A 15,231-nucleotide genomic window follows, 5' to 3' on the forward strand; every position below is an offset into this window, starting at 1 on the left:
TGATGTAATGACGGAGGTATTCGTTGGCTGGAGGAAGTCGGTAGAGCGGGAGAGTGTAGAGTATAGATGCCTCGTCAATGCCGTAACCTTGGACGTCGGATGAACACGAGTAATCTATAAGGAACCGCCCTGTGCAGCACTTTTGACTGGGCCCCCGAAACAGGTACTAGCGTCCTGTAGGCGGTTCAATGTGTAGGGGGGAGCCGAAGGGGGGCATGGTAGGGGGAGCGGCAGCGGTAGGCCCGGGGGTAGGTACCTACGCAGTAGGGAGATTTTCAAGCCAAAACCTATACGATTGCCTGGAGGTTGTACCTCCGCTACAGGGGATAGCCCCAGGTGCATGGGGGACGGGAGCATGGAGATACGGGAGAAGCGCAGAAGGTAGTGTCGTTGTACCGTAGAGACTCGCCAGATTGGCAAAAGACTATCCCTCTTTGAGCGCCCGACAGTAAGCACAGGAGGCAGCATACCGAATGTGCTCTGCTGGCCCAGTTTGAGTGCAATTCAAAAAGGCCGACTTAACAAGCCACCGACCAGTGACATTGCCCTCCACCTTAACACGCACACATTTCTGTGCAGGAAGCCGGACGTGAACCTTACAGGACTGTACTTATTCTGCCCAAATAACCTGGTTTTCTGGCAGTAGAGGTTTGCCAATCTGGCGAGTCTCTACGGTACCCTGACGGGCAGATTTCCTGGCGGACACGCGCTAAAAGGCAATACAAGGGACATGAGCACCTCCAGTCGCCTCCGAGCACAGAAGTCCAAATGTGATCGACGACAATCATCGCCCGGATTCCTTGTTCCACCTCTCTGATGTCGGGCGCCGGTCTGAATGGATCCACGTTGAGAATCACGGCCGAAGTTGAAAGAGTGTTGCATCCAGAAAATGGTGTGCATGACCCAAGGGTCTGGGGTTACGATGGGGCTTATCCTCAAATTTCGACATGATGCGCTTGGGGAGATCGCAAATCACGCTATTGCCCATTTTATTTGGAGATTACTATATTCCACACTTTGTGCGGGTACAAAGCGCCCAGTCCAAGACAGCAATATTGTTCGACATGACATCAGCGGTCTCGTCTTAAATCAGCCTCAGTGAACCCCAGCTTGCGGAGGAGAGAAGGAAACCACCAGGCTGTCTGAGAAGGACCCCGCGTACCACCGGGTAACAGTCTCTCTTTCTTCATCTGCAGCAACGTGTTGCCTTTGAACCCAGACTCGTAACAGTGAGCAGCAGGGTATTGCAAATGCATTCAAGGGTAGAATCCAAGCCTAAAGAGACGGAGAGGCGTAGGGTCAACTACCAGGGACAAGCGAAGAGAATATGTACAAGAAAAAAGAAAACAAGAACTCCTTCCTTCAGATAGAATCAGAGTGCCGTGTTGGCGTCCGATGAGTAACAAGGTCGGTGTGCCGAACGCTTATTTCAAAATTCCCGCCTTCCCTCACTATCGAACCACTTAAGCCCCGTGAGGGGAGAGTTCGAAGGGTCAGGAAGGAGGAAGCTTCATCAAATTAACACCTGGGCTTTCATCATTTTGTTTTGAATGGAAGGGTCATGAAGAAAAAAAGAGAAGAAAATTCTCAAAGGCCGGCGCGCGGCAGAGGGTTTTGTTCCCTGCGGGCGCGACTGTGGGCCCCACTCGAAATTTCGAAGCGCGCTCGGGCCAGCACTTTGCCGACCAACGAGCAGCGAGTGGCAGCTTTATGTGGGGCTGTCCAAGAGCTTGTATCAAAGCTCGGGCCAATCTTACCACTCCCAGCTCAACCCTCACTCGTCTCGTCCATACTAACCCTGGACCGGGGCTCACACCACCGACAACACCCTTCACGATGGAGCTCTCTCTGCCAGAAGCGGAAGACGGAAGGTTGACAGACGTTGACGACATCAGACTGCCATGGCTCAACCCCGCGTCTCTTTGAGACGGCTCTGTAGACTTATACCGTCCCAGAATTCGAGACTCTACACAAGCCGCATAAACCCTCACTGGCAGTCGCTGAAATGCCTGCCCCGGAACTCGCAACGCCTGCTTCACAATTCCCCAGCTCTTGCTTCACCATCCGGTGATAAAGTAAGCGGCCAAAAATTGCGCGAAGAATGGGCACAGTACAGTAGGTATTGCCGTGTATACTATGCCTTTTATACCTGAGCTTGGCTGATGCGGGCCAGGCCAATTTCCCAGTGCATCCAAGGCCGCTGACTTCGTCGAGGGCAACAAGGTCACCGTCCATGGCTTTCTCCTGCGACGAAGAGTCAAGAGCTTAAAACTGGTGTTTGCCGACATTCAGGTTGAAAATGGCCCATCGGTGCAGGTCACATCCACATTCAAGGAGGATGGAAGCCCCGAGCAGTTGGTCACGAGGGCCCTGAGAGCAGTCCCCTTGTATAGCCCCGTGAGCGTGACTGGAACCGTTGCCCGGCTCCATGGCAACCGTATCGATCTGGACCTTGACGCCATCCAGCCTCTTAATGCCTTTCCCAAAGACATCATAGTCTCCGAGGGCGTTCAATTTCCTGCCTCTGCCAGACATCTCCAAATCCGCTTCTCAGACCCCCTTCGCTCACGGCTGCTGGCCCGTCCTCAGATCGGCTTCCAGCTCAGGAAAACACTCAATGACCTTGACTTTACCGAGGTGGAAACGCCTATTCTGTTCAAGTCTACTCCTGAGGGAGCAAGAGAGTTCTTGGTCCCGACAAGACGTCGCGGTCTGGCTTATGCTCTGCCCCAGAGTCCGCAGCAATACAAGCAGATCCTCATGTCGAGCGGTATCCGTGGTTATTATCAGTTTGCTCGCTGTTTCCGTGATGAGGACTTGAGAGCCGACCGCCAGCCAGAGTTTACTCAGGTATGTCATGTCGAGTATGCTCCCTATCATCTAGTCATACGCTAATACGCGACATAGCTTGATTTGGAAATGGGCTTCGCCACGGGCGAGGATGTCATGCGCACTGTCGAGACTCTTGTCTCTCAGCTGCTTCCTGCTCTGAATGCCCAATTCAGCGTCGTCAGGCAAGGAGACGATATCTATCCTGTACCCAAGCGCGACTTGAAAAACGGCGAATCGACCGAAAATGGTGACCTTCAATGGCCTGAACCTACCGCTCCTTTTCTTCGGCTCACGTACGACGAGGCCATGACAAGATTTGGTATCGACAAACCCGACCTACGGATCCCCTTCGAGGTATGCAAGACGTCTCTAAAACTGAAACCAATTTAATCTAACCACTTCTTCCAGCTACACCGTGTCGACCATGTCCTCCCCGCCCAGTTTGTTTCTATGATCACGCACACCGAGCAGCCTATAGTTGAAGCCTTCCGCATCCGTCCCCAGTTTGACGGAGAAACGGTCACTCCCGGTACCATTGCTGAGTTCGTCGACAAACTCATGGACCAACTCCCCAAGCCTCTTGCCAACAATCCCGACGGAGCTCCCGCCGCCCTCATGTTCAACTCCAAGAAACCTCTCTGCGGTCTCTCGTCACTTGGCTTTGAGGGCTTTGACGCGCTCACCAGTATGGAAGCCTTTTCCGACCTTGAAGACGGCGATGTGCTCGTCTTCCAGGCGCGCAAGAACGCCCCCTTCCAGGGTGAAGGCTCCACAGCCCTCGGCGTTGCCCGCACGCACTTCTACCGCTCCTTCGTTTCCGCTGGTCTCCTCCCGCAAAGCTTCGACCTCAAGTTCCTCTGGGTCGTCAACTTCCCCATGTTTACCCCCGACGACGGCATCGATCCCGGCCAGGGCGGCCAAGCCGGGTTCAAAGCCACCCACCACCCCTTCACCGCGCCGCTCACCGAAGCCGACGTTGAGATGCTCGCCACCGATCCGCTCAAGGCGCGCGCCGACCACTACGACCTCGTCGTCAACGGCGTCGAGCTTGGCGGCGGCAGCCGCCGTATCCACCTGTCTTCCATGCAGGAGTATGTGATGCGCAACATCCTCAAGATGACGGATGCGGGTCTGGCCCAATTCTCTCACCTGCTCGAGGCGTTGCGGGCGGGATGTCCGCCGCATGCCGGGTTCGCGCTGGGCTTTGACAGGCTGGTTGCCATATTGACGCACACGGATTCTGTGAGGGATGTGATTGCTTTCCCCAAGAGCATGAAGGGAGAGGATCTGACGGTTAAGAGCCCGAGTAAGATGACGGCTCAGCAGTTGGAAACTTACCATTTGGCGATCGCTAAGAAGGAAGAGGTGAAGAAGCAAGATGTTTGAGAGAAGAAAAATGTGTGTGGAGAAGGGAAAGCAGCCTCCTGCGCTGTGTGTTTGGCCTCCGACCTAGGTCAACGGCTTTACAGACAATATGCTGCGCTGTACATTAAATGCAGGATCAAATGTTGGTGTGCTACCATGCAAACATGGCACAACGCAGCTTTATGGCCTGAGAGATTGTGTTTTATAGGAGATCTTCGCAGGCTGTTCCACGCGTTCTACCTCAATCCCGGACGCTGAACATATTCTCAGACCACAACATTGCAAAACATCGTATGAGATTGAAACAGCACGATTTCGCTGTTCTAATCTCTCGGAGACGATCCGAGATAGACGTATGAAGAATGGGATAAAGACCGTGGACCGTCATGCCCACCAAGACTCACCTAAGTAATTGCCATTGCATTCATCTCAATTTTGTTCAAGGGTCTGGGTACGGTGAGTACTCTGATGAGTACGGTTGCACCTGACCCCAAACACGAAAAGACATCGTCAAGCCATCACCAACACGATCAACACTGAGAAAACCTACAAGCAAGTTCAAAGACTTCGGAGAAAAAGTCCACAGGCTCAAAGAATAGATCAGGCCCAAACACCGCTTCAACATCTGGAGAATCCACAAAATGTGAGAATGCCATATTTCTATACAAAATCTACCCTATCACTATCATACAGAGTCATTCCCACAATCTTTCGTGTTTCCCCCGTGTCCCCTTGTCATCATTTGATTTCCAACACTAGCTCGCCTGCTCTGTTTCCATTTGGGATATAGATCTAAATGAACGTATCGAACCCGTGTATCTGTCGTTAAATTGCAAAGGCATGCCAAAAGAAAGATCTGAAAAAAAAAACATAGGTATAAAAGAGCGACAAAGCCAGAGGCAACTCGATCAGGAGCCTGTTCGCATTGCAACCCTTCGTTCCTCCAAGTCGAACTAATTTGACACAATAACTGACCAATAACTAATGCGTTGCCATAGTCAAAACCGAGCAGCAAAGACCATGATCTCTCTCGGTTGTTGGTTTCCGCCTGAACCGGTTCCGCAAGGGACCAAACAATGTCAAGAGACTGTCAACCAGTCAATTGTACTTTTTAGTCCGTCGAGAGAAGAAGAAGAGAGAGAGAGAGAGCATTGAGAAGTACCCTCTCTTTTTTTTTCGGTCAGGGGTCGCCACGCCGATTCGAAGATGAAAGAGCCCTGATGTCACTGCCCTCTCACACAGACCAAGGGAACATCAGCTTCTTAAAGCTGCACAAACACCAACCCAGCCAACCCAACAGCCAAGGCAATCTTAGCATCAACTCTCTGTCCAGCAGCACCAGCCAGCTGCACGTCCGCAAATTCCTCACGCTCCTTACCGTCCGCGCTGTCGTCGGTGGCCGTAGGAGCAGACAGGGCAGTAGACGTGACCCAACCGCCATATCCACCATAGGCCCCATAGCCACCATACTCGTACCCGGTTTCAGTCGCTACGCCTTCAGCATCCTCAGAGTCCTCTTCGGGGCAGGGTTCCTCGCCTTCTCCCTCGTCCTCGTCCTCTTGCTCGCCACCAGCAGCGTCGGCGGTGGATGTGGGCGAGGCGTCCTTGTCATCGGCACCGTCAGCGCCGTCTTTGTCGGTATTTCCCTCATCCTCATCCTCATCCTCACTATCGCTGTCGCTGTCGCTCTCGTCGCTAGCGTAATCCTGATCCTCAGCGGCGTCCTTAGTCGGAGCGGCGGACTCGTAAGCAGCGGCGGACTCGCAATCATCGGCGGACTCGTAAGCATCGGCAGACTCAACGGCAGAATAAGCGGCGGAAGAATAAGTGACGCCAGAATAAGCGGCACCAGAAGACTCAGCAGCAGCGGTCTTTTCGGTGGGGGCGGCGTAGGAGTTGGCAGCTGAAGACTCGGCCTCATAGTCGGCGGAGGAAGGGGCGGCGGAGGACTCGGCGGCTTCGGCCTTGCCGGTGGAGGCGGCGTAGGAGTTGGCAGCCGAAGACTCGGTCCCATAGTTGGCGGAAGACTCGGCGGCTTCGGCCTTGCCGGTGGAAGCAGCATGGGAACTAGCAGCGTTGACCTTGTCCGAAGCAGTTATGTCAGCAGCAGCCGAGCTACCAACCGAAGCGGCCTGGGCGTTAGAAGAAAAGGCAGCAGCCTCGGAAGAGAGCGCGGCAGCCTTGCCGGCTGCACTGGTGGAGGCGGCTTTGTTGGCTGAGTTGGCTTTATCAGCATCGGCGGCAGCGGTGCTGGTCGCTCCACGCCTCTCGAGTTGATCGGCGGTTACTACTTCCACGACCTCGACGACGGCTTTCTTGATTAGGTCGGTGTCGGAGTCGTCCTCACGGGTATGGAGGGAGCGGGGGACAGAGAAAGCAGACACCCTATTATTTCTACGTGTTAGCAAAGGGGTAAAGCACGGGAAAAGTACAGGATGGTGTGAAGGACGTACACTCTCTTGAACAGACTGGCTTGCGCCAAGTCTCTTTTGCTCAGAGCCACATTTTCGTCCGGGGTAGCAGAAGCTAAGATGTTGAAAGCCAGGGCCTGAAGGACGAAAGAGGTCGTCCAGGTGGATGAACGCATGGCTACTACGGTCTGCCAGCAGATATGCTGGAGTGACGGATGGTGATGGAAACGATCGGAAGCGTCGAAGTTGGTGCCGCCAAACGAGGGAGGAATGTCTTTTCAAATAGAAGAAGCGAGTAGATTAGGGCTTGAAGCTGACAAGATTCGGTGAGGAGATCTCTGAAACTGGTATAATTTATCTACTCCTTTAGATGGCAAAGTAGATGTTTTCGAGTGTGGTGCTCATAGGAAAACAATCCGTCATTAGAGGGGAACTGGAACTCCTTAAATATCCGAATCCTCACGCTGAATTAACAAGTCCAGCTTCCATCTTCCCAAAGGTTCAACCGTGAAAGCAGATACTCAGGCCCAATCGGGTCCAACAAGCAAGTTACAAGGTCCCGACATGCTGTTTGAAACTGGAAATCAGCACACCTGCCTCCTGCAGGTGCCGATATGGAGGCGAGTGGCTCGGTTCTGCATGGCAGCTTCGCTTTTTGACTCGAGTTTCAGAGACTCGGGGATTCATAGACCAAATACTGCCCCATTGTCAAAGCGAATCCGTCCTGTCACATGCAGTGTTTCTGCAGTCCTCCCGTTTGAGGACAAGAGAAGACCTCTTAAGCTACGGGTAAGATGAGGTGATGAACTAAAACATTCCTAGGTTTTCAACAGCGGGCGAGAGCACCTCCACAATTGGTAAAACACTCCCATCCATCTCCTTACAGATATTCACCAGAATGAGAAACCCCAAATGAGTTATGGTTCACAACCTCAGCAGTGAGTGAGTGTTTAAGCGCACTGCAGATGAATGAGATACAACTCACTCGCATAACAGCACATGGTCTTGGACTTGAACTCCAGCATCTCGGTTAGAGGTAATTTGGCATCAATATTGTGATGATGCTGAGCCACACACAGTCTAATTTTCAAGCCACTTGACCTGTCCAGTTTTTTTTCTAAATGTTCAAGCATGAAGTACGATAGCGGTCACGCGTAGGCAACTTGGTTGCCGCTCCTCCAATGGGCACGAGAATGGCGACAGTCGGGGACGCAGAAAGAATGCGGATGCGAGAAATTTTCCTCAGCGCGGCTGGAGCGTGAACGTCGACGGTGGAAGGTGGACGGAACCTCTTCACCACCAAGACCTTCTACCCACCGCGGACTCGCAGAGAGAGGATATGTCCAAGGTTTTCATGTTCAGGTTCAAGGTGTTCGACAATAATTTACATGTTCCTTGACGGCTGTCAAGAGCCAGTGACATACCTTTGAGCTCACCTTATTTATTAATTTTATTTATTTTAATTTTTTGAAGAAAAATCTCTAATCTTCGTAACATCTCTTCCGCCAACTGGAGGCTCTACATTGGATTCACCATTCTCTCTATTATTTCCCCCTCTTCTTCTTTTTCTTTGGCTCAGAGATGTCAGCTTAGGTAGTCACGATCAGTAAGAGTACCTAGAGCTACTGAAGTCGGTATCGGGTATCGAATATACAAGATGGCACTTGCTTCAAAGGCTGTATTGCATAGGTACCTACCAACCTACCTCTAGTACACTACAGACATGTAAGCTCCACGTTGACAAAGCATAGTACAGGAAGAGATGCAGTTACACACATGCAAACAAGAGGGGGAAACCAGGCATACATTCAGTTCCGTCTGTACCTACCTCTACCTACTGTCAGGTCCTCAAAATGACCCGACTACCAACATTCTGGGATTGCAAAAGCGGTGTTGCGTCAATGAGACATTCACAATGATCGATGATTCTCGGAACGATGGGAGATGCACTAGAGTTGGGTACATAAATGGAAGATTCGAGAACTTGGAAACGCGGCACCTGAATACCTCTAGGTGTTCTGTACCAAGATCGATGTCCAAACGTACCTAGAGGTAACTAACGTGATAACCCTCAATACAGTACACTCATTTCGCATGAGCGAGGGACATTGGCGATGCCCAAAGGAAAGGAGTCTCCTATGAGGTGCAGTGCGTGGTCATAACCAAGATTCGCGGTAAGCTCAGAAAACAGCAGTGGAAGAGGTAAAGAGGTGCAGTGGCCAACTTGTATCGCGCAGAACACCCAAAGAGGAAATAAGTAAACACGAGTGTCGGACTAGCCCCTTTATTCCATCGACGAGTGGTCATGACACTCATCACAACCGAGGCTCACGCAAGGCAAGCATACAGGTACTCCAGAATCGATCGCACTGCACGCAACCTGAAGTTTCCGAGTCGACATTTTCTCAGCTCGCTCTTTCCATCTGCGCACTTGACTTTTGGGTCCAACCGCGGTCGCTCCTCCCCCCGGCTCGCTGACTTGATGCGGCGGGAGCGAGAAGAGAAAACGACGAGACTCGCAAGTACCTCTACCTCTAGAGGTAATTTACGACCGTGACACTCCTGAACTGATGGTCTGATTGCTTCTGTTAGTGATGGCATTTCTTGATTATGTGAAAATCAATCGCTCTACTACCCCTTCTAACAGCTGCTGGGATCATTACTAGGCGGGCCGGGTGTGAAACTTACAGTACCGTACTACTCAACTCAGGCGAACCGGAGAGTTTCGTAACCGACCGCTGCACCGCACCGCACCGCACTGCACTCGCTGGTTCAAGTTAGTCGTGACGCCTCCTCAACAACTCGGATCGATCTGACCAGTCTTTTCCTGCGGTCTAGGTACCCTAGATTAGTATGACACAGGATGTCCAGATAACAAATTTAAGGTCGTTTTGCCAGATACGGTGACTTTGTCGGACGGACAGATAAAACAGTACCTACTAGTACTACCTCTAGTTACACTGCGCTCATGCATCCTTTGATCATGATCCGGCATTAAATAACTTCATGCCGCCCCGACCCCCCGATAGCCCACTTCTTCCGCTGTTTCTCATACAGTACCTACTATTCCAAACCAAAAGCCAAGCTCGCTCGCTCGCTTGTCAAAGCACGTCGAGCTTCAAGCGCGCGCAGACCAGCTGTCTGTGCTTGGCTGAACGTCGGATCAACTAAAGTACAAACATGCGGCCAAAAAGGATGCCGAAAGCAGCTGCATAGAGCAAATTGGCCGTGCTGAACTCGAGCCTGCCGCCGCCTCCCTGAACAGGAGACGAGTCCGAGTTTGAGGGTGAGTTCCACGACAGCGTCCAGTTGGATGCCCATGCCCCTTCCTTGAAGTTGTCCTGCAGCTCGGTTACCAAAAGGAACTTCCCTTCGGGGTTGTAGGACCAAGAAGCTGATCCGAGCAAATGACTATTAATAGTCACTCTCAGAGGTGCCTCGGCCACTCCCAGAATCGTGACGTTGGCCAGTGAGTTTCGGTCAAGGTACTTGCCCTGAGGTGTCACTCGAAATGAGTTCTTCTCAACCGTGAACTAAAAACAGCCAAACCCGGTTAGCACTTTCGACCTTGTCGCGCGAGGAGCGAGTCGCCAGCGACCAACTAAACGCTCATGGCAAAGAGGGAAAAAGTGGTAGAAAGAACAAAAGGAAACTTACATCAACCCACTTCACATTCTCACCCGGCTCCAAACTCTCACCATCATCCAGATACAACGTACCATTCGCCTTACCCGCACCATCAAGAGCAACGATGACACTCCACTCATTTTGTCTGCTCTCCGTCGTAGTCATGCCCGGCTCTTGCACTGGGATGACATGGCCACCCCGTAGAAAAACCGGAATGTGTCCCAGAGGTGCATCGATCGTTACATTCTCCCCAGGCTGAACACCCTCACTGGCGGCCTTGTATGTATACCAATCATACCAGATGGTCCCATCGCCAACTCCAGGAAACACGCCGTCCACTGTATTGGCCCCTTGAACAAGACATGGTGTCACCATCACCGCGCTGCCCAACATGAACTGGCGATCCGCATCCGCCAACCACGGCTCTTGCGGGAACTCCCACGAGAGTGCGCGCATGACCGTATTTCCAGACAGGCTGGCCTGGGCCATAAGCGTGTACATGTACGGGAGCAGGAGGTATCGAATCCTCATCGCCTTCTTGGACGCATCGATCACAGAGCTCCACACGTAGGGCTCCTGGCTGATGGCGCCACGGACGTTGTGGTTGCGGTAAAATGGGAAGAAGGCGCTGAGCTGCATCCATCGTGAGCACAGCTCGTGGTCGGTGTTGCCATTGAAGCCGCAGGTATCTACGCCGAACATGGGGAAACCGAAGATGGAGAAGGACAGGGCCTGGGGAATGCTGAAGTACAGAAACGCCCATAGGGAATAGTTATCACCGCCCCAGTGACCGGCCCATTTGCCAGAACCCGCAAAGGTGCTGCGGCCGATGATAAAAGGACGCTTGCCCTCAAAGACTTTGAGAAGTGCCTGGTAAGTTGCGTGGAGGATTTGATGGCCGAACAAGTTGTGGAAGTCATAGTCAACTGTGCCGCCATGGTGGGTACCATTGGGGCTCAGGGCGTGAGTGCCAAGGTCGCCGTGGAAGTTGTTGATGACATATGGTGGATAGTTGATATTGCGCACTCCAGGAGTCGGTGTCGTCCTGAGGTAAGAAGTAGTGCTAGTGGTGCTGGCTGTAGTCGTGGGGTCTGGGTACTGCGTTTTGTAAACCGACGTTGCAGAGGATGCCTCACTCGCGTTGGTTTTTTCAAAACCTTCGGGGTAATCGAGCACAAGAGCACCTGGCTCACCGGGAAGACCCCATGGTGGATGAACCGGATTGAGCGTCAGGTTGCCCGTGCCACAGCTTCCGATGCAGAAAGAAGCAACCTCGCTCATGTCAATCCAGATGCCATCAAAAGCGACCTTCTTATAGTACCTAACAAACTCGTCCGTCCACCAGCTGACGGTACCTGTACCGTTGAGGGCCGCACCAATCCAGTCCGGGAACACGGTGTAGCCAGGCCACACTGCACCGATATAGAGCGAACCGTCTGGGTTCATGATGAAAGCATCAGCTTCGAGTCCACGGTGGTAAGGTTCGTAATCATCCTCTGGCTTGTCAGGATTTGGAACATAGATGGCCGAGTCGACAATTGGCACGTAGTGCTGGTGATTCTTGTGAAGCTCCTCGAGGAACTTGGCGCCTTCCTCGTAGCTGAACTGATCAGGGTCGTTTTCAAAGTCACGATAGCCCTTCATGTAATCAATGTCGGCTTTGAAAAGTCAGTAAAAGCATGGATGGGGAAAATTCTGATGCTAAAGGACTTGGGTTCACTCACTCCAGATTGTCTCCAGCGGGATGCCAAACTTGCGGAAATTGTCAACGACATCCTTCACAACAGTCCAGTTCGAGTATCCCCAACGACATTGGTGAAAGCCAAGAGTCCAATACTGCTGCATTGCAGGAAGACCAACAGTACTGAGCTGATAAGACTTGATGATATCCTGAGCCGAAGGTCCCTCAAAGAAGTACAAATCGATGCTTCCGCCGAGAGTCCTCCAGGTGATACCTTCGGGTCGGAGGAGCACTTCCTGTGCATGAGCATTTCGAAGGAAGACACCGTTTGTATACGAAACATATTTGGCATTCTTGTCTGCCGGGTCGGTAACGTAGCTTAACTTTCCAGACTCGTCCTTGGTGAAGTATCTGGTGTCGAGATAGATCGGGTGGTTGCCGTAGATGTTGGCATCGAGGTTGTCGCCCACATCCGCAGCGAACAGCGTGCCTGGAGATGGTGTTAGTCAGATGCAATCCACGATGCACATTCATTTTAAGTTGAGACTTACGTGTCAGATTGTTCCCCAGTCTAAAGCCATGCATAACTTCGCCGAGACCATACAGGTTGTAATTCTCGGGTAAAGAGGAGCCGAACTCGATGAACTGATCCTCATAAACAAGAACACGGCCCTCGGTCGTGAACAAGACATCTCCAGTCTCCTTACGCTTCACTGTGAAGGAGAAGGTGGGCTCGTTCGACCACGAGATTTCCAGCTTGCTTCCAGCCGCATTTGCATCAGGCTCGGCCTCTGGTCGGGGCACGAGCACCTCAGGAAGTATGAACCAAGTTTCATTACCGGGGCCAGTATAGCGAGGTTGAATCTGGACATTGATCCGATTGTCCGCCTGAAACTCAACGGTAAGCTTCAGGTGCTCGATGTCGTTGCCATAGACATTGCAGGGAGGGCCAGCAAGGGTCAAGTCAGCCGTGAGTCCCTTCTCCGTCTTTTGTGCATTAGTAGCTGTATATCCTGGACAGACGCTTTGAACATTAACTGCTTGTGGGTCGAAGATGTTAGGTAAGACATTTGGTCCGATGTCAGCTGAAGCTGGGAAAGTGAACATAGGGGAATCCCCTGCCACCGTCCCGCTCAATGCACCAGCTCTAGATGACGTTGCAACCACAGATACATGTTGAGCGGATGTCCATCGAGGGACAAAAGCCGCAAGAAGGAAGAAGGAAGCCGATGTGAAGACGGCCATGACGAGTAAAGCCGGATTGACGGTCCCCCAGACTTGTCGTATCCCACGTCGACCTTGGGATACGAAGAAGATGCCCAACAGGCAATATAAAAATATGGAAATACCCAGGTACGTCGATGCTCGTAGATTGTCGCCGAAGGAGCCCTCGAGCTGGTAAACTCCGTCAAAGTCGAGGAAGGATTTCGACACTAGTTGTGTGCCGAATATTCCTGAGCTTAGGTTGTTCTGTCTACTCTTCGAGGCCGCGTAGACTGGGTTGAGGAAGAGCAGCTGAGCGAGGAGGACTGCTGCTGGGAGAGGGTGATTAAGAGTCCAAAACTGGTAGAGTAGCTATCCCAACGTTGTTGGTCAACCCCTTGCTGCTCAGCCAAGCAAAAGAAAATGTAATGGTTGGAGCTGGAAAGTGAACATGCGAGGGAGCTGAATATAAGTACCTTTCATGATGCTGGATACAGATTCCCGGCTGGGATAGGAAAGCGGGACTTACCTTGAAAATGTCACAATCTCTGTGCCCAAGGTAGCTTCCGGCGACAGGCACGGCAGTAGGATTCAAGTTCGGATGTGCTTCGTGGGGTTGCTGCTGCACTTGCGCTTGCAACTGCGAGCCGTATACTTGTGTCATCCATGCCAATCCTGGTGTCGTAGCTGTCTCCAGTTGTGATTGTCCAATCTTCCCCGGACGCATCATGGTCGGACCTGATCGACGTTGGTTCCCGCAGATTTGCGGGCACCAATCAATAACGGGAGTTCGTTAAAGCTAAACCAGCCTCCCGGAGCACCTGCCTTGGTCGGACCGAAACTTATATGCCGCCGCAGTTGGCAAGGTAACAACGTCTTGGGGAACCAGGCAATGAATATCCGGGGCGGTAGTTGTTGCCGAGGATGACCGCAGAGGCGAAAGTATACAACGCCTTTACTGAGGTGTTGTCTGGTTGAGAACAAGTGCCGCCGACATGCCCGGCGTTAGGATGTGAAGCCGAAATGGTCGCTGTCTGAACTAAGAAAGGGCTATTCGGGGCGGAGAAGTATGAGAGAAAAATGGAAGATTTCCGGTCGGAGGAGTTATCAGTCGAATGAATCGAAGATAATACAAGCTAGGATAAATCAAGTCACTAAGTCGATGCGAGCCGTGAGGCAAGACCAATGAAAAAGGAATGACCACGAGATGCCCCAAATGACCTATTAAACACCTCACGGCTACGCAATGGCTTTCTCTGTACTACCCGATATCCCAGGCATCACAAATTACGAAGTTCCAGATCTGGCTGTTTTTTTCGTTCCCAACTTTAAATCGAGTTCGGATGATCCAGATCAGACGAGCTGAACCCAGGCGGCATCAGCCGATTGACATCCTGGGGCAGATATGGATGGTATCAAACCTTCACAAGCATAGGATCACCTAGATACTCAACCTTTGATGCTACATCGTCCTCCCTCAATAAATGTAGGTACCAGTAGTACTGATGTTAGTCGCTGGTCATTCGTGCCGTTGGCGTTTAGACGAAGACAATGCAGCGTGGCGGGTTCCTCCAGAGAAAATCGTGATGCCCTTCCCGCCAGCATCACTGCAAGGTTACTTGCATATTCCGTTTGGGGTAGCCTCAGAACTTCATCAAGCACATCCCGCTTCTCTGTGACACGGGCTGTCTATATTGCACAATGAAATACATGTGCATAGATGTGTCACGTTTCCATCAACATGATGCCACGTCGTTTGAGGGTCGTTGTTCGCTGTGATGGATATAAAACCCAGCTCGCGCCACGAAGAGCTCCATCGTCTTTGATTGCTTGACACAATAACCTCATCAGCGCCCAGATAACTGCACCATGTACACTGGTTGACTTGCCCATAACCAACAATGGGCAGACAGACATTCTGTAAAGCATCCGATGGGTGTCATCCGAAGCCCATGTCCCAGGGATATGGCCTGCAAGGAACAAAGCGGGATCAAGAGCTACAGCGCCCCAAAATAATGCCACCCAAAATCAAAAACAAATATTCAGCATGATGATCAAAGAGTTGATACCCAAAGTTTTTATTCCCAAATCCAAAAAATCTCCAAACTCCAA

The 15,231-nt window shown here is 51.8% G+C and overlaps 4 protein-coding genes across 4 annotated transcripts; 1 reads left to right on the forward strand and 3 right to left on the reverse strand.

Moving 5' to 3' along the window:
• Positions 1-1,867: 1,867 nt before the first annotated feature.
• On the forward strand, positions 1,868-4,484 carry NEUTE1DRAFT_92035 (uncharacterized protein; the record flags this gene model as incomplete). The annotated part of the gene is made up of 4 exons (XM_009858399.1): positions 1,868-2,115; positions 2,174-2,850; positions 2,908-3,186; positions 3,241-4,484. 4 exons carry the CDS (start codon positions 1,902-1,904, stop codon positions 4,216-4,218), a joined length of 2,148 nt encoding a protein of 715 aa, XP_009856701.1.
• Positions 4,485-5,459: 975 nt separating this feature from the next.
• Positions 5,460-6,978, reverse strand: NEUTE1DRAFT_126471 (uncharacterized protein; the record flags this gene model as incomplete). The annotated part of the gene is made up of 2 exons (XM_009858400.1): positions 5,460-6,591; positions 6,651-6,978. 2 exons carry the CDS (start codon positions 6,782-6,784, stop codon positions 5,460-5,462), a joined length of 1,266 nt encoding a protein of 421 aa, XP_009856702.1.
• A 2,746-nt stretch (positions 6,979-9,724) lies between these two features.
• Positions 9,725-13,170, reverse strand: NEUTE1DRAFT_92039 (uncharacterized protein; the record flags this gene model as incomplete). The annotated part of the gene is made up of 4 exons (XM_009858401.1): positions 9,725-10,141; positions 10,266-11,893; positions 11,960-12,406; positions 12,468-13,170. 4 exons carry the CDS (start codon positions 13,159-13,161, stop codon positions 9,776-9,778), a joined length of 3,135 nt encoding a protein of 1,044 aa, XP_009856703.1.
• Positions 13,171-14,772: 1,602 nt separating this feature from the next.
• NEUTE1DRAFT_119059 (uncharacterized protein) lies at positions 14,773-15,181 on the reverse strand (the record flags this gene model as incomplete). The annotated part of the gene is made up of 1 exon (XM_009858402.1): positions 14,773-15,181. The coding sequence occupies one exon, from the start codon at positions 15,046-15,048 to the stop codon at positions 14,845-14,847; it is 204 nt and encodes a 67-aa protein (XP_009856704.1).
• Between the last annotated feature and the right edge of the window lie 50 nt (positions 15,182-15,231).

Source organism: Neurospora tetrasperma (assembly GCF_000213175.1).
Source record: "Neurospora tetrasperma FGSC 2508 unplaced genomic scaffold NEUTE1scaffold_81, whole genome shotgun sequence".
NCBI classification, from domain to species: Eukaryota; Fungi; Ascomycota; class Sordariomycetes; order Sordariales; family Sordariaceae; genus Neurospora; species Neurospora tetrasperma.